Below are 18,806 nucleotides of genomic sequence, written 5' to 3'. Positions count from 1 at the left end.
ACACTATTAATTTTGTGTTTTGTTTTCTTTTCTTTAGTTTTTCATGTAACTCGAGAATATCTTTTTGATATATAATTTTTTTTCTTTTCTTTCCTTATCCAATCTTTTCCTTTCCTATCATTTAAAAAAAACTCGAGAATACAGTGTAAAGGCTATAAAAAATAATTTGGTCAACTTGTAATATCATCACCATTTGAATTTAACGCACATGTTGAATACTGATAAAGACATAAAAACGGTTGTCAGTTTTTCTACCATTTAACGTCATGACCGTCTGCATTTAACGCACACATTGAATATTAATAACAGAAAACGTGTGTTAAAAGAGTTACCCACATCCTTAACACTTCTCATGCGGCCACAAACACCACATCGACTCTTGATAAGAGCTTTGGCTATTACATGTTACCATAATCTAAGAAAATTTCTAACATAGCAAGGTGCAAAGGAAGAAGAGCACAGAGTTTTATTCAAAGGTTTGGTTTTCATATTTTGTTGAAACACTTAATGAGCAATGTTCCTTTACTTGGATGTTCTATTAAATGCATGCATATCCATACATATGATTTCATTTTCTTTTATTGAATTATTTTGTGACCAATGTTCTTTTATTTGGGTGATACCCGCATAAATGTAAAATTAACTTATTTATGAAAAGTATTATATAGTTATTTTAAGGCTTGATAGTTTAAAATATTTGAATTAGTAAATAAAACAAATGGATAGTTTAAATAGATAGTAGTTGAAAAATATGTTAGGGGTAAATTAAGCGGATATAGTGTTTGGATGAGATATATTTTAAAGTAAATTGGTTTATAAGGGGCAAGGGTGTAGTGCCAAGGCGGCAATTTGGCAAGGAATCAACCAATAAGGAGCCGCGCAAGTGTCCAAGCAAATTTTAGCAAAAAAGTAGTCAAATCTTGTCAAAGTGCATGCTATAGTGCCAATTTTTGTCAATTGAAAAAATTTTACAAAACAAACCTTAAACTTTATTAAACTAAAAAAACACAATACAACTAGTTAAAACATTACATTTATTTAAAACATAAAACACACATACTTAAAAATAATAAAACAAGATCACTAAACATCGATATCTAGATCTCCCACGTGCTTCGTAATATCACGACGTAACATGTAATGCGTCTCTTCGTTACATAAGTGATGGAGAAAATTAGGGTCGGTAGCACGAATACCGTTAGGAGGATCCCTGATGTACACCGGTGATATCATGTTGCCGTCGTCCTTGAGTATCATGTTGTGTAAAATAACACACGCATACATCGCGTTAGTGATCTTTTCTTTGTCCCTCATCCGTGTTGGTCGTTCGATGATAGCCCACTTGTTCTTCAGAAGCCCGAATGCTCGCTCAACGTCTTTTCTCGCGGATTCTTGGAGTTTTCTCATTATCTTCTCCTTTCTCGCGACCGGGTATGCATACGCCTTCAGAAAACAAGACCATGGTGGGTAAATACCATCCCCTAGATAGTATCCTCTGTCGTAACGATGCCCGTTTACGGTAAAGTCGCACTCAGCAGACTTCCCATTCACTTCGAGAATAAACAATGGCGATTGCTTCAAAACATTGATGTCATTGTTTGAGCCCGCAACACCGAAATATGCATGCCAAAACCATACATCATAGGAAGCAACGGCCTCAAGTATGATAGTCGGGCGTTCATGATCACCCCGGTGGTATTGCCCACGCAAACTATGTGGACAATTTCTCCAACTCCAGTGGGTACAGTCGATGCTACCGATCATGTCAGGAAAATGATGTCAGGCTTCATGCGCCTCATATAAATGCTCAACATCGTGGCTAGTCGGAGAATGCAAATACTCTTCACCATAAAGATACTTTATGGCGATGCAAAAGTTGTCTAGACACTCATGAGCTGTTCTAGTAGAGAACGACAACCCCTCACTATAGTTGTCGGCGAGGTTGTCGTACGCTAGTTGCCGTAGCGTGCACTTGCACTTTTGAATCGCCGAGAACCCTCTAATACCCGCCGCATTCGCCGAAGACCGAAACCATGGAAATGCTACAGTGATATCTTCCACGATTTTCAAAAACAACCTCCTCGACATACGATATCTCGTACGAAAGACATCGTCCTCAAACATTGGCTCATCCACAAAGTACATGTTCATCAATCTTTCATGAGCCGAGTGTCGGTCTCTCCAAATATATCTTCGTGAGTGTGCAAAAGAAGATGCAGTGTCTTCTTCTAAGGCTGCAAGAGCAACAGACGCCAAAAACTGGAAGTCGCTAGAAGACGATGACGACGACGAGAATTTAGGAATTATATACACGGGTAGTTCATCGTCAGACATTTTGCCTTATGAAATTTGATAGTTTGGTGTTTGATGATAGTATAGATGTTTGTTGTTTTAGATGGTAAATATGTGATAAATATGTCTATGTATATATAGAAGTTGGAAAAGGAAAAAAAAAACCCATCACAGACGCTCCCAACGTTTACTTCTACAAAAAACAAAAAATAAACGGTCACTTTCATACGCTACCAACGTTCATATGCATCGGCCAAAACTAGCCGATCTTGCTTGCCAAAACTTGCCGATTGTGCTTGCCGATTCACGTGCTATAGTTTGCCGATTTGCCGATGGTTTTAGCCGACTACACTCTTGCCCCTAAGGGAGTGACCCATTGGTAAGATCTTTGACTTTTGGAGGATCCACCAGGGTTTGAATCTTACTTCCCACATTTGTGGGAGTGAATTTATTAACCAACTTTTCCTTGAGAAGTTGGCTACTTGTGTTATAGTGGGTCCCCATGTGTGGAGGTGTCAATCAATAATGACCCTAGTTCAAAAAAACGATCCTATGTGGTGGATTTCTTCGCCACCTAGCAGAACTAACCCGGTACACATAGCCTTGTAGGGTGGTAGTGTAGGTATTAAATTTGGTACACGGTCCGCATATTTACCTTTACGTATAAACAATGCAAATATCATGGGTGTTTGAGATTTTATTTTTAGGGTTTTGTTAATGACAATGAATTAATAAAAACTAATTTGGTGCATTAAAATTTGTACATTGTTGTTAGATTATTCAGAGGTATAAGTTTTTAAGCAGTAATAAGTTGTTAGTGACAATATACTTATCTCTCATTATCATTTTTTCTTATTTTCTATAATACTTAAAAAAAAACCACACATTTGAACATGTTTTTCTCAATATTGTGTTTTTCGCTTTGTAAAAATATAAATATTCATTTTTATTCTTTTAAAAACTCTCTTCTATTTATTTGCGTTCTGGACTATAGGAAAACAACATTCATTTTACGATCGTATCAATTTTATGAATGCTGCCATAATTTGTCTACTGTTTTTATTCTCCTTTATTAAATTGTCTATATTATATTATAAAAATGATAATATTTTTATTTTAGAAAGTGTTAGAAAAATATGTATTATTTTAATCTATCACCTCTTAGAATATTTTCACATACATTATCATCTTAACATCAAAAATTAAATTACATTAATAATTTCTTTTATCTTTTAAAAAATCTCCAGTGACTATTTACATCAAATACTTTTATATCAATTATCTACATTATTCGACCGTCTTCACCACCAACAATCGCCCACATCACCATAACATCACAGTCACGACCACTAGCGCCTTACCCGTATTTTTTTTTTAATTATGTCTATAAAAAAAATCTTGAAAGTAAACTTAAACAAAAAGATTAAATTAATAATTAATATTCCCTATATATATATTTTTAAAATTTTAACTTTTATAATATTAATAATTAATTACGGAGTGATAAAGAAAAGAAAAGGGGTACAGCTAAGACATATACACATACACAGAAATCTATGAATTAACACATTTTGACTTCATTCAGTCCCCTAAATAATACTCAAATAAAATTTACTATTAAGAAAAAAAAAAAACCCCACCTGCAAATTAAATAAAAAGATTATTAAAAATCACAATTAAAAATCAAAACCCTCTTCTTCTTCTGTCTTCTGTCTGTCATCATCATAATAATAATTTAACGGTTTTCAATTCCGATTCCCCGCCGTCTATTATGACGTCATTCTCCCTCAGGTTTCTCTCTACATATAGATCCATTTTATTTTTTTAATATTTATATAGATATGTGTGTATGTATATGCTTAATTGTTAAGAATGATCTGAATTATTGAGTAATTATGCTTAAATTTATTTTTAACAATTTCCTATTAAATTCCAATTTCTTGTATGTTTAGTTTTTACTATATATATATATATGTATGTATGTATTTCTTTGAGCTTGATTATCAGACTCAGTATCATTTTTTTTTTTGTTAATTTTGTATTTAGGGTTTTATAGTTAAATTAGGGTTTTGAAAATAACCATTGATAAAATTTTAGGGTTTACTGATTAAACCGATTATATGTTGAGTTTACGCTTAAAGCAATGAAATTTTGACCGCATTTTGTATCTAAGATCTGATTGTTTTAGGATAAAGTTGTATCCTTTTACGTAACCCCAAAGTCAACTTTGCGGGGTGGTTTAATTTTGCTTGCTTAAATGTAGTGTGCTATTTTTGGTGACCCAAGATTACGCCTTTTTAAATTGTAGAAATTGTTGTTTATCTTGTAAATGTACGCGTTAGACTGTCTTAAGAAGTAGAGGGGTATTTGGGTTAGGTTCGTTTGGTTATTGATAAGCCTACTTTTTGAGTCTTATTTTCAAGATTATAAGCTTATTATGCAGTTTTAAGTCATGATAAGCTTCAAAACCCAAAAATACGCCACAAAAGGTGGGCTTATCGGATATAAGCCAAAACTAAATGTGTTAATGAGCTCCAGGATTAGCTAATCTAAACACTGTATTGAACTTGTACAAACCTTTGAATAGTCGTGCTCTGAAAGTTTTTGCAATTGGCAAGAAAGTTTGTGATCCTATCTTCATTTGTTTTACCTTCTTTGCAACCTGTTGATCCCCTCTTTTTGTGTTTGTTTTGGTATGATTAGTCGAGATTAGTGTTCAACCTTTTTGTTATTTATATATATTTTAGTTAATATTAGTTTGTTATTCATTTAGGTTTGTTGTAGAGTTTTTGTTGCTTTGAGATGGTGGGCTCTGAGAGAGAGAATGGTGCTTCACCAGCACAACTTCCACAGAAGGCGGAGGTGAAGAAGAAGTACGGGGTGATGAACCCAATATCGTATGCTGGACCATCTGAGGCGGATATCAACAGGAATGCTATGTTGGAAAAGGTAGACCACGGTCTTGCTCTAGCCTTTTCACTGTTTTACATCCTAAGCTTAATTTTTGACATTTTAATTACTATTGTATCTGTATATGTTGTAAGCTTTTGATGGAGTCCGGGGTTTATGAAAGCACAGAAGAAACTGCAAAGAGAGAAGAAGTTCTTCGTCGTCTGGATCAGGTAATACATACTAAATCTATGCATCACCGTGTTTCTGATTTTAGCTTTTTTTGCATCAGTTTGGAAATCTATCGCGGTTAGTAATTTGTGTCACGCTAGCATATGAAGTAAATGTTAATAGGGTCAGTTTGAAAAGTATGTTTTGACTATTACTTTAGCATGTAACATCTCCTGAAGTTGCTTCTGGAGCCACATACAAGTATTTGCAATAAAGTGATAACGTTCGTTGCCCATTATGACTTTTTCTTACTCTGGCAAAGCACTCTTTGGTAGGGAAGCTGATCGACATGACCGGTAATGTTGTCTCACACATAAAACAGTGAGTCCTACAAAAGAACTCGGTTTTGATTTGGAATAAGGACCTGCCATATTTTTTTGTCAGACAGATTGATCCGAACCACTATGGTGGGAAGACTAATAACTAACTAAGACTTTATGATGGTAATTTTGGTTGACTGGGAGTTATATTTATGAGGCTCAAATAGGCACAGTTTAATAGTAGTTCTTTACTTGGAATACTTCATAATATATATAGACTTTAGAGAAGTTCAATATAGTAGGCACATTAGTCTAAGACACTTGCAGATCATCAGGGGATTCCTGTCTGATTTGAGTTCATCTTGTACTATGTAAGCGTCAAGTTGGATTTACAAGTAAGATTTAAGTTCGCATGTGCTGGTCTATTAAGCATCATGAATTACTTTAAACACAGTAATGGGAAAAGAAGGCATAACAAGATAAATAAGCAAAATAAATAACTGTGCTTATAGCCTTATAGGTATAGTTTCCTTAAAGTTTAAAGCTACAATAGTCTGTTACGTTTGCCTTAGATGTTTTTGTGTTCTACATTCTTATTACTTATATAGAAAAGCCAAGCTTAAGGGGGTGTTTGGCCTAGCTTATATTCTTATGCTTTTATTTTACATGTTGTTTATGTTTATTTTTTATAAGCTTACAAGCTCTTTTGATAGTGTTTGAATTAGCTTACCTAGTTTATTACCTATTTCAATGGCTTGTGTTAGAAAACCATTGTTGGAGAAGCTTATCAAAACTAGCTTATATAAACCCAAATGCTTATGTTCAATAAGCTAGCCCAAACACCCAAATGGCTTATCTTATGAAATATAAGCTAAAAAAGCAATAAGCCCTCATAAATAAGCTAGGCCAAACACCCCCTAAATGTAGGCTACTATCTACAAATCAAAAGCAGAGATTAGCTTTCAATTTTTGCATATTAATTCTCTGCAAAAGAAATACATGAAATACAATATGAGGGGCTTGCTAATACCTTTAAATATTAGTAGTGATGCTAGAAATTCAAATATTTTATCAATGAGTGGAAATCTTAGTTTTTCTTTCTGTATTTGTCTTCGATAATATTATTTTTTTTTTTCACTGCTGCGTTGGCCTTCAGGTACTCATATCTGCCACACATCTTATTCTTTTTGCTTTTTCACTCTATTTTATGAGCCTAATATTTGAAACTTATCTTTTTGCTGTAGATTATTAAAGATTGGGTTAAGCAGTTAACTCGCCAGAAAGGGTACACTGAAAAGATGGTTGAGGAAGCAAATGGTATTGTACGTACCTTTGGATCCTATCGCCTAGGGGTAAGAACCTTTACTTTTTTGTTAAATGGTTTATAAATGGTCTTGCCCATGTTTGTATATATAGTGAGTTCTGATTCAGTAATTATTAGCATTGATGTAGCTAATCGTATACTGTGACGTAAAAAGGTCAAAACTGATATCTTTGGTAATGAAAAGAATAAATCATGATAAAACAGCAAAAATTTTTGGTCCCAGGTACATGGTCCCAACGCTGATATTGATACACTATGCATTGGACCGTCGTATGTCAATCGAGAGGTGATTAATGAGTTAAGCTGAAGAATTTTTTTATTGTATGGTAGATCTATTAATGCTCAAATCAACTTCTCCCTTTCTTTCCTCAGCATGATTTTTTTGCTATATTGTATAATATCCTGTTGGAGATGGAAGAAGTTTCAGACCTTCAGCCAGTTGATGATGCACATGTTCCTGTGATGAAGTTTAAGTTTCAAGGGATATCTATAGATCTTCTTTATGCGAGCGTATCCCTATTGATTGTTCCAGAAGTAAGTGTGATAAGACCCTTCTACATTCACTTTCTTTTTCCAGCCCGTTCACTCCTTTTATGGGCAACTGCTAAGTTTATTTTCTAGTCTTTCTGCATTTACTTAGTTGTTTCTAGTCTTATCGCCTATAGGTAAGATCTCGCTTGCTTTGGTCGTACAATTGTCAAAAGTATTCTTGAGGGTTAAGCCTTCCATTGGTTTTCACTTATTGTTTTAGAAAACATCTTTGCTTTTGCATTTGTCACCGAAGTATGGCTGATAATTAGTGGTATAAGGTAAGCTTTGATCTGTGTTTTGAGTTTGCTTTTTTCTTGTGAAACTAACTTGTCACAGGATTTGGACATCTCTCATAATTCTGTGTTGTACCACACTGACGAGAAAACCGTGCGTAGTCTTAATGGTTGCCGGGTTGCCGATCAAATTCTTAAACTTGTTCCAAATGTAGAGGCATGTATCGTGGCCAGTTTTGTAATATAATTTTGGTACATCGTTGAGTTTTGACATCTATTTAACTGCCTTAAAAATTGTAGAACTTTTGCACAACACTTAGATGCTTAAAGTTTTGGGCTAAGAGGCGTGGTGTTTATTCAAATGTAAGAATTCATTCATTTTTTTGCATTCAGTCTTGTTTGCTCTACATTGGACCTGTATATTGATAGTTATTACTACTGATCGCTTGATTAGGTCACCGGGTTTCTTGGCGGTGTGAATTGGGCTCTTTTAGTTGCTCAGGTATGCCAGCTTTATCCCAATGCAATACCTAGTATGCTGGTTTCCCGTTTTTTCAGAGTGTATACGAATTGGCGTTGGCCAAATCCTGTTATGCTTTGCCCAATCGAAGAGGATGATCTTGGATTTAGTGTATGGGACCCACGGAAGTCGGGTCGTGACAGGATGCATCTTATGCCAATCATCACTCCAGCATACCCTTGCATGAATTCTAGTTACAATGTTTCTGCAAGTACTCTCCGTGTTATGGTGGAGCAGTTTCATTTTGGAAATAAGGTTTGCGAGGTAACAGTAACCCATCATACATAAAAAACCTGATTTACTAACCTCTTTAAATGTTTCCATTGGGTATACTATTGACGTGCTGTGTTATCTAATAAAATTCAGGAGATCGAGTTGAACAGAGCAAATTGGAGTGCTTTGTTTGAACCATCCCTATTTTTCGAGTCGTATAAAAATTACTTGCAGGTTGACATCGTAGCTGCAGGTGCTGACGATCTTCTTTCATGGAGAGGATGGGTGGAATCCCGTCTTAGATTACTTACTTTAAAGGTCAAAGTCATCCACATTACTATTCGAATACTTTGATATACAATTGATTCATACTTTTGATTACCTTTTGTGATTCTAGTCACTTCCTTTATCGGGGAATCGTACATACTAACCTTGTCATCTTTCGGTCTTAAATGTTCCAGTAATTTTAGACTATGTGCAATTAGGTTTAAGTTGTGGTGTGCTATATTCACCCAAATGACTCTTAAGTAAATTGTATATGTGTACATACATGTCAAGAAATTAGATCATTGTATATATTTATAAGTAACGATCGTATATTTTTTGAAATTATATTCGACTCACTAGTTACTTACGATAAGTATAATAATATTGAACAAAAAGCATTTCTACGTACTAAGAATATTTTTTATGACCTGTTACCCAATCCGCTCAGCTAGGCATTTTGCTACCTCAGGTCTTGGGGGAAGAAGACCCCGGTAAACTGTACGCCATAACATAATGCTACTGGTGTCTAGTAGTGAACTGTATTATAAATGTAATGAAGATAAAGCTGTGTATGCATGAATACACGAGGTCTCATATCTGTTCTCTGTTGTTTTTGCTTGTCAGATTGAGCGTGATACAGATGGGATGTTGCAGTGCCACCCTTTCCCGAATGAGTACGTTGATGCATCTAAACAGTGTTCCCATTGTGCGTTTTTTATGGGGCTTCAGAGGCAGCCTGGAGTGAATGTTCAAGAAAACCAACAATTTGATATCCGCGGAACAGTGGATGGGTTCAAGCAAGAGGTAAACAGTTACCATCATTGGAGGCCAGGGATGGACATTTTCGTGTCACATGTGCGTAGGAGACAACTTCCAACTTATATTTTTCCACAAGGGTATAGACGTCAGAGACAGTTGAAGAACACTCCCCAGCATTCTACTAGAACTTCAAATGGAGATGGTCAAGGCTCTGATTCTCCATCGTCCGAGAGGCGTTTTAAGAGGAAGCATGATGATGCTACTATCGCGACTGAAAAATTAAAGAAACAGGCCTCTGTAAGCCCACAAAGGCCAGAAGCTGCTGGTTCAGTAATTCAAGGTCTCGCTTGTGAGGTGAGTTATGCAATTATTCTACTATCTCTGCTCTTTTCTTCTCAACTATCTTGTGTAAGTTTATTGTACAGGTAAGGAAAAAGGGGTAACCAGTAAGTTTTTGTATAGGAAGATCTTGCTGAAAGATGTTTTTGGTTGACTTAAGTAGAGATGGAAATTCCAACCTGTTATCTATGATTGGATCGATTTGATTATGTATATGTTTAATGGCTTAATCTTAAATTAAGCTATACCAAAATCTGGTCAAATGGGTAAAACGAAAACAAACAAGTGAAGTATATAAATGCTCTGTACTACTTAGAGGAGAAAGATAGAGGCATGTGTGTTTCTAGTAAAGTTGTAAAAGAAGTTATAGACGTCCTTCATATGATCTCCTGATTGATTTGAGTGGTTGACCTAAAGACCCCTTTATGTGTTTCTCTAGACCCCATTCATCAATAGAGATCCAAATTCACAACATAAGGTTTACTCTTATTTTATTTTTTTTTGTTGGATTAGTTAATGATCATTTTTATGCATAAAAGAATTGTTATATACATTTACGTTTACTTGGTTATTTCATAGTTCTAGGTAGTTTCAACCCTTCCCATAGTGAAGTCCCGCTGTGGTGGTATATTCTTGTTTTTAAATTAATCTTGCTATTACTTTCTCTTTCATGCGAACATATTTTGGACAACATATTTTTGTTTTCCTTCTTGCTGGCTAATATATTGTCTACAGTCTCCAATTGCACGGAATGTTGTAATGGAGTCTGAGGATGGAGGAAGTGCTGAATCAATGCAGCCATCGGCTATAAGGCATGTCTCTTTGAATCCCATTGAAATCATGACGTAGTGCATGCCATCTTTGTATCATATCTATTTTTCTTTTTGGTTGCAGGTTGAGCTTGGAATCAACGGCTTAAGTTATTCAGAGTCTGCTTAGCTTCAATCCAGGTGCTTGGGCTGTACTGAAAGGCAACACAACTCTTCGTCTCGGTAGTCTGTAATCTAGTTAGACTTTCTGCCAGAATGGCATGCTTGTTTTAGACCTTACAACCTTTTTTTTATTATGTCCGATTGTCATGTTTGTGTCGGGGTCAACTCTTGTGTCATAACCTTGCTGTAAAACGGTGTAAGTTGGTTTTGGAATCAAATAGATCGACCGTGTTTATCTTAACAAGATTGTTTGATATCGTACCTCAGTTCTTTGTAAATATCTCATTTCCGATTTAAATATCGGTTTGTTTTGTTGGTTGGGGTGACAAATGAATGGCAGATCAAAGAAATTATGTTTGGTTGCTTCTTTTGATTTGATTAACAGTATAGACACTGGCTGTGAATAACATGACCACATTCAAATTATATTTATTAATAGGTATAGAAATACTTTCACAACAAAGCAATTCTGGTTTACATAAACATGTATACCTGATGGCAAGAAAGTCTTTTTCCATTCATAGTCTGTTGTATACTTGGAAGGTAAATGCTTGCGCCTATATAAACATCTATGGGAAGTGATATTCGTACCGCAGGATTTGATTAATCTACCATTGTTATGCATTATTTACTTATACAGTTTGTTATGATATATGTACATGTATCAAATGTTGTGGTACGATTATCACTGCCCATCTGTTATATATTGTTTTGAAGAGTTAATCATACTGTAACGAAATCTGAACCAGTAGCTTATAGGTTGATGGGACACCCTCATAAGTTGTAAGTTGACTTGATTATGGATAAAAATCCCACTAAATCAATTGTTATTTCATGCAAACTCATACCGTGTGTTGTTTATTATACTTGCATCATGTATCTACATCACGTTACCAATGCATGCTGCCGCACATACACACATATAGAATAGATCTAGTGTAGTGTTTTTGTTTTCATGGTAGCAACTTCAAGTGACAAAAATGATATTCATTTCTACATGGTCCAATTACTGTTCATACATTTGGTGTTTGAGATATCTCACACGATAAATAGTGTGCAAGAATGATCTCTTTATACAACAACAGATGAGATGTGGGCTCATTATACTAAACCCTAAACTACATTAATATCTTCAATAGAAACAACTTACACTATGTAGAAACTAGGTGCCCCTATGCCTGTAACAGAAACAACTTCACACTATATTTAAGCACATCGTAATATAGAGACCCTTCAATAAACTGTGTCCTCTTGTTTGCATTTTCATTCGCCTGCCATAATGCTAGAACACTTGCTTTTTGAGCTAAATTTCACACTTTGGTATCGACATCACTTTCATGATAACCAGTGACATAACTTTCTCTCTTAAGAAGAGGGGCAACATCAAACTCTTCTCTTCCCTCTTTCATTTCTTCGGGAAGTTCCTCATGAGGATTACATCTTCTGAGAATCTCAAGAACATCCTTCATTGATGGCCTACTCGAAGGCAATGTGCTAGTGCAAATGAGTCCTAGTTTGAACACGGTGCTCATCTCCTCCAAGTAAGTATCGTGATCTTTGATCTCCGGATCCAAGGCTCCCACCATTGAGTCCCCATCGCCATAATGCTTCCATGCCCATTCAGCCAGATTTAAGTTACCATCTCCTTCATTAGGTTGTTTTCCCGTCACAAGTTCAAGTAGTACCACACCAAAGCTATATACATCTATCCTCTCGTTTATTCTGGTTGTGTAAGCATACTCTGCAATCAAATATATTGCACAAATTGCTTTGCTTGGTTATACTAATTTTCAACTTCAAACATATACGTGGAAAATTGACCCGTTCCAACCTGAACTTGTTTCACCAGTCACCAACCCACTTATTTTACTAGTAAGTAGTAACAGAAACTTTTTTTTTGGGAAAATCTATAATTATGTAAGTTATTATATTATATTATTATAGTTATATACAACTAACTGAAACTTTTTTGGATCAAATTTATACCTAAACCTAGCTCAGATACTGAGTTTAGAAAGTATTGGGTTGACATGGAAAGTCAAAGAGTGATGGAAAAGAATTCATACCAGGAGCAAAGTAACCCAATGAGCCAACAACGGAAGACATGTTACCCTCACCAGGCTTTGGCTTCTCCAAAATTTTTGCAAGTCCAAAATCAGCAATCTTTGCTCTAAACTCAGAATCCAATAATATATTGCTTGATTTCACATCTCTATGCACTATCGGCGGAGAACAATCATGATGCATATAGCAAAGCCCTTGGGCTGCACCGATTGCAATCTGCAACCGCCTAGGCCAGTCCAAGACAAACTGTGGAACCAAACCAGGCTCTGGTGCTCTCTTCTTCCCATGTAACCACTTGTCTAGACTCTGGTGCACCATGTACTCGTAAACTAGAAGCTTAGAGTTATTACTTGAGAGACAACATAGTAGTTTTACTATGTTTGAGTGACGGATGGAACCCAATATTTGAACCTCAGATGTGAACTCATCCTCAAGATTTTGTTCTAGCTTCTTGTTATTCATTATTCGCTTCACAGCAACATAACCCCTTGGCTGACCAACCGGAATCCGGTACACTTTCCCAAAACCTCCAGAACCAATCACATTGGCTTCTGTCATGCATGACAAAATGTTTTCTTCAGTGAAATCCATCTTGTGGAATGAGGTCAGTTTCCATGTTGTTCGGATCCGTTTATGTTTCTTCTTTTGGTACCCTCCAAACGTATACAATGCAAGCAGGACAGCTACAAGTACAACAAATGCTGATAGAAGGGTGATCATGGCTATTATTCCGGGTGAAAATTTCTTGGAATGTGAGGTTTTGGATAAACAGTTTCGAAGGTTGGAGATCTGGGAAGTGGTGCAGAGGTTGGGATTATTAGAGAAACTGTTTTGATAAGCCATGTTATCATAAGCAGAAGGGATTTTTCCGTTCAGCTTGTTCGAAGATAGATTTAAACTGGTGATTCTCAGGTTGCTCAATTGTGGTGGAATTTGCCCGGTAAATTCGTTTTCTGATAGATCAAGTTCTTGAAGATCTTGTATAGAACTGATTGAAGATGGTATGTGGCCAGAGAGTTTGTTCCTGGCCAAATTCAAAATGGTTAACGAGTTCCAGGCCTTGATCTCAGACGGAAGTTCTCCAGATAGTGAATTTCCATCAAGATAAAGAACAGAAAGCTCCGAAAGACTAGTGAATTCAGGAGGGATTTCTCCAGAAAACATATTATTACTAGCTTTGAACACATTTAGTTTCACCCAGGAAGAAATCCCAGGTGGAATCTGGCCCGAAAACTTGTTATCACTGATCTCTAATCTAGACAAATTCCAAGCAACTTTACTTGGAAGCTCACCAGTAAACGAGTTTCCACTTAACCTCAAACTCGAAATATTCAACAATGTCCAGATTCCTGAAGGAATCTCACCATTAAATTCATTATCATAGAGTTGTATAGAAGCAACCTTATCACAACTCTCAAATGACTTTGGTATCTCACCAGTAAGCTTGTTAGAAAAAGCTATCACACCAGTCAAAGAACCTCCAGCACACAAATTCTCCGGCAACTTCCCACTAAGATTGTTCTCAGACACCTCAAACGATTCAAGCTTAGAATTCGCTCCAAACTCCGCAGGCAACTCACCAGTCAAATTGTTCCTAAACACTTTAAAAACCCTCAAAGTCGTAATATCAGCAATACCATCCGGAATCCTTCCAGTAAACCTATTCGAATACAAATTCAAAACCTGAAGCTTCTCCAACTTACCAAAACCATCAGAAATCGTCCCGTTCAACATATTCATCGACAAATCAATCTCAGTCGCATTAAAACACTGAACCACGTACGGAATCCCTCCAGACAACTTATTCTTATACAGATACATATGCTCCAAACTACCTAACATAAACAATCCTTGAGGTATTTCCCCTTCCAAATAATTCAAACTCAAATCTAAATTAACAAGCATTACCAAATTCGATAACGATTCCGGTATTTCACCTACTAAATTACTCTCAGGCATCCACAACACCTTCAACTTATTCAAATTACCAAACTCAACCGGAATAACCGGATCCGCAAACTCGTTATACGCTAACCCTAACGTCTCCAGATTACTCAAATTTCCTATCTCTATAGGTATACTTCCATTAAACAAGTTCTGATACATCATCAACTTAGTCAACGCAGTCAAATTACCGATTGCTGCCGGTATATCACCGGTAAAGTTATTACCTCCGAAATCCACGGATTTGACTTTATACAACCGGTCAACATCATCAGGTATCTTTCCGGTAAACACATTTTGAGATATGTCTATATCTAACAAACTACTACAGTTATACAAAACCGTAGGGAACTCACCGGTGAGGTAATTATCATGTAAATGCAATATTTCTAACCTCCGGAGATCGGAGATGAACGGCGGGATGACTCCGGTGAGTTCCTTGCTGGTGAAATCAAGTACGGTGACGGAGCCATCACGACACTCGATTTCAGGCCAGTTACACGGCGACGTGGCGGTGTTGTTCCAGTGCGATAACGTCGGTGGATTCCCCCAGGCTTCCTTGAGGTTAAGTAAAGTTGTGAGTTCGGAAATTTGTGATTGTGAAGTTACGCCGGAAGTTAAAGTGAGAGTAATGATGACTAGAGTGAATAATGATAGCTGAAACGGCGTCGTTTTCATGTTTTCCGGCGGTGGTTTGTATTGCAGGTGAATAAGCATCTTTGTTTTTTGAAGGTGTGAAAGTTTGACTTTTTTTGACTAGTGCGCTGCCGGACTTTATTTAATGTGGAGTAGTTATAGAAAGAGGCGTGGAATAATACGTTATTCACAATTTTGCCACTGAATGTGATGCGACAAGATGTACTTTTTGAATGATTGTTGAATTATGACCATTTTATATCTAGATTCTAAATAAAGTAAATCTATATTAGCAAGCAAAATGATGTATTTTTTGCTACAAGCATGTTTAAAATATTTGGATTTTTAAAAAATAAAAAATCAAACAGCATGATTTGAATCAGTGGTAAATAGTTTGGTCGACAAAGATTCGATACTCATCTCATGCATAAAGTAGATTTTAAAAAAAGTCAGTTATAACGGATTTATTGTATAAAGTCCGTTATAACGTTTAAAGGTGGTTTGGCGTTACATTATCTATCTTATATAGTAGATTTAAAGGTTGCGGACAATAACGGACTTAACAAGGCTAGGTCATGGTCATGGTCTCATGGATAATAGATAGATATGTGCATTTAAAAAAAAAGGGTAATGGAGAGAACCCTAATCTTGGTTACACAATTTGATACTCATTGACTCACCCCATATGAGTCATATGATGCTGGTAAATACCTCCATCCTAATCTCCACATGATCTGGGCACCCCGTATTTAAACTTCACATGTGGGCTTAGGCTTCATTGCTAACGGGTAATTTAAAAGAATTATTTTTTGTGCCAAGCGGGGATCGAACCTGAGATCTTAAGGTCACTAAGTATTTTCCTTACCACTAGGCTAACTCCGTGTTGGTTTAAGCTAATGGTTTCGTGTTTATCAAACCAACTTTGGTTTTGGGTCCAATACAAATATCTTATGAAACAAAAAGATGGTTTGGTTTAAATAACACGGACAACATTTTTAGTTACATACATTACTGTTATAAGTTTAAATATATAAAAAATTGATATAAACATAAGTATAGTTATACTTTTTATTTTATTTTTTAATGGTTATTGACTTTTTTGACACGAAAAAATGGGATCCTTTGGGATTTTCCAGTCGGTGGTAAGATGCCTCGAACCCTGAGCATACTATCCGTTTAAATGTCACTGCTCAACTCGATGGAACGATCTTCCCCACCCGTCTTTAAAAAAAAATTACTTCAAAATTATAGTCATCCATTTTAATGTTCATATACCTCCGTAAAATGAGATTTATCCTTAAAGTTGATCGACTGTTAAGAAACTATCGACCGATATTTCCAACCTTAGACTCTTTTATCATTGAGTATCCAACTAAAGATTTAAATAAAGTTGCAAGCTAGGTAGATAACGTTGCTTGTCCAACTATGATTTAAATAGACACCAAAACCATTAAAAAAATATGCCATCCACCATAGCTTTTAACTTTCTGTCGAATGCTATCTTTACATTTATGTATTGTATTTGGCCTCAATTCCTAGATGGAACCTACATTATTGACTTTCAGGTCACTAGTACATATGTATATGGTTGTGAAGGTTTCGAAAGATTAATACATTTCTACTCATAATATCATTTGGTCCTAGCTACCTTACATTCGAGGGAGGGGCCTGGTGGAGCCAATCGAAAAAGACATGGTTAAACATAATTAACCCCTTCTTATTAACCAATGACAACACTAGAAATCAAATAGCCAGACCACTCAAAGCTAGTTTCACAAATTTTAATACCTTTAGAGCTATGAATAAGCATTACGTACGCGTAAGCATGGAAATAGCAACCCGATCCAATGAAGATCCATCTGAATGCACCGTTGATGGATATAAATGATGTCAACTTGTCAAGTAAACAAATATTGGATATTGAACGGAGATGGATGAGGAATTAATTTCATCCATAGATTTCACTACTTAACCCGAAACTAATTATATTTTATTTTATGTTTTTATATATTTTTTATTACACATATAAGTGTTTGCATATATGTGTATGTATTTTATATCTCTTAATTTATAGCAGCTTGAACTAAATTTGCGCTATTATCTAATTTAGATATGAATATGCTATAATTACTCCTAAATGATATTGCCCGACTCTTATATTTAAAAACTATGCATATTTTTTTAGTGATATATTCTGATTTTCGGTTGTTAACATTTAGATATGTATGATAGAACGATAGATGGATGTGAATATGTATATAGATATGATACTATGATAAGTAATAACTGAATATAAATATGATAATATCCTATTCATAATTTATTTATGGTCATCCTTAATTAAGTGTCTAAAAGATTATAAGACAGTTAATTAAAAAGCTAGGTTATCTTAGATAGGAACATGATTTGGAGCAATTACGATTTATTATATAGTTAAAAGTAGAAATTAAGTTTTACAATATAAGGATGTATATTTATATTTGTACGTTAAAATAATAGTTAGATTTAACAATCAATTTAAAGCATTTATCACATGATAAATGTATTTTATTCATTCTCTCTCTCAATCTCTTCCTTTAAAAGTGGAAGCGGGGAACGAGTTTACCGCCACCGGCGCCGTGCGGTAACACCGCCGCTGGCGGTTTACCGAAGGAGAGAGAAAGGGGAATTCAGGGTTCTTCACCGCGTGAAGGGAAATAGGAGAGATAGAGAGAGAGGTTAGAGAGGAGTGTGTGATTGGTGGATGGGGACCTTTGTATTTGTTTTTTTTAATGGTGGAAGATGAATCCCATTGTATACATATATATATATGGGGATGAGAATATAAGGCTGTCAGTTATCTAAGCTTAGGTTTGAAACACTCACATATTATTTTTTTAATCCATAAAAATCATGGGGCTCATGCATTAGCAGTTATTCATTAAACAAGAAATAATAAAATATTAGTATATGAGGGGTTCCACACCTATATATATATAATACAAGAGTTTCCTTATTTTGAGAACCATTTTTTTTGTAAGAACCATGAGAACTCTTAAATAATATATTTGTTCACATATTTTTTTTAGTCATTCACATGTGAAATGATATAAAAAAGTATGTTGTAGAAAAAACTATTTTTAAAAAACCTTCAAAATAGCCTTTTATGAACTTGTGAATGAATATGTTCACGTTTTCGTTCACATGTTAACAAATGGGTATATGTAAAGTTTTGAAAAAAACTTTCTTATACAACATGTATTTTTATAACGTTTCACATGTGAATATACAGAAAAAAACATATGATCCAATACATAATTTAAGAATTCTCAAGATTCTTAAAAAAAAATTGGGTTCTCAACCTATAATACAATATGTTAAGAGGAGCTAAGT

General features: G+C 35.4%; 4 protein-coding genes across 4 annotated transcripts; 1 reads left to right on the top strand and 3 right to left on the bottom strand.

Moving 5' to 3' along the window:
• Window positions 1-1,083: 1,083 nt before the first annotated feature.
• On the bottom strand, window positions 1,084-1,764 carry LOC122601644 (protein ALP1-like). Its single transcript, XM_043774388.1, has one exon. The coding sequence runs from the start codon at window positions 1,762-1,764 to the stop codon at window positions 1,084-1,086; it is 681 nt and encodes a 226-aa protein (XP_043630323.1).
• A 15-nt stretch (window positions 1,765-1,779) lies between these two features.
• Window positions 1,780-2,334, bottom strand: LOC122601642. Its single transcript, XM_043774387.1, has one exon. It carries the CDS (start codon window positions 2,332-2,334, stop codon window positions 1,780-1,782), a length of 555 nt encoding a protein of 184 aa, XP_043630322.1.
• A 1,640-nt stretch (window positions 2,335-3,974) lies between these two features.
• LOC122598959 (nuclear poly(A) polymerase 2-like) lies at window positions 3,975-11,031 on the top strand. Its single transcript, XM_043771419.1, has 13 exons — window positions 3,975-4,083; window positions 5,066-5,241; window positions 5,337-5,414; window positions 6,917-7,024; window positions 7,220-7,282; window positions 7,369-7,530; window positions 7,864-7,977; window positions 8,061-8,123; window positions 8,215-8,544; window positions 8,647-8,811; window positions 9,385-9,873; window positions 10,594-10,670; window positions 10,753-11,031. The coding sequence occupies exons 2-13, from the start codon at window positions 5,095-5,097 to the stop codon at window positions 10,775-10,777; spliced, it is 1,821 nt and encodes a 606-aa protein (XP_043627354.1). The 5' UTR covers window positions 3,975-4,083; window positions 5,066-5,094; the 3' UTR covers window positions 10,778-11,031.
• A 731-nt stretch (window positions 11,032-11,762) lies between these two features.
• On the bottom strand, window positions 11,763-15,557 carry LOC122600011 (receptor-like protein kinase HSL1). The gene is made up of 2 exons (XM_043772641.1): window positions 12,857-15,557; window positions 11,763-12,531 (listed from the first exon to the last, which is right to left on the bottom strand). The coding sequence occupies exons 1-2, from the start codon at window positions 15,513-15,515 to the stop codon at window positions 12,101-12,103; spliced, it is 3,090 nt and encodes a 1,029-aa protein (XP_043628576.1). The 5' UTR covers window positions 15,516-15,557; the 3' UTR covers window positions 11,763-12,100.
• Between the last annotated feature and the right edge of the window lie 3,249 nt (window positions 15,558-18,806).

The sequence above is a fragment of the Erigeron canadensis genome, chromosome 5, assembly GCF_010389155.1.
Source record: "Erigeron canadensis isolate Cc75 chromosome 5, C_canadensis_v1, whole genome shotgun sequence".
Classification (NCBI taxonomy): domain Eukaryota; kingdom Viridiplantae; phylum Streptophyta; class Magnoliopsida; order Asterales; family Asteraceae; genus Erigeron; species Erigeron canadensis.
This window is presented reverse-complemented; position numbering and strand designations above follow the sequence as displayed.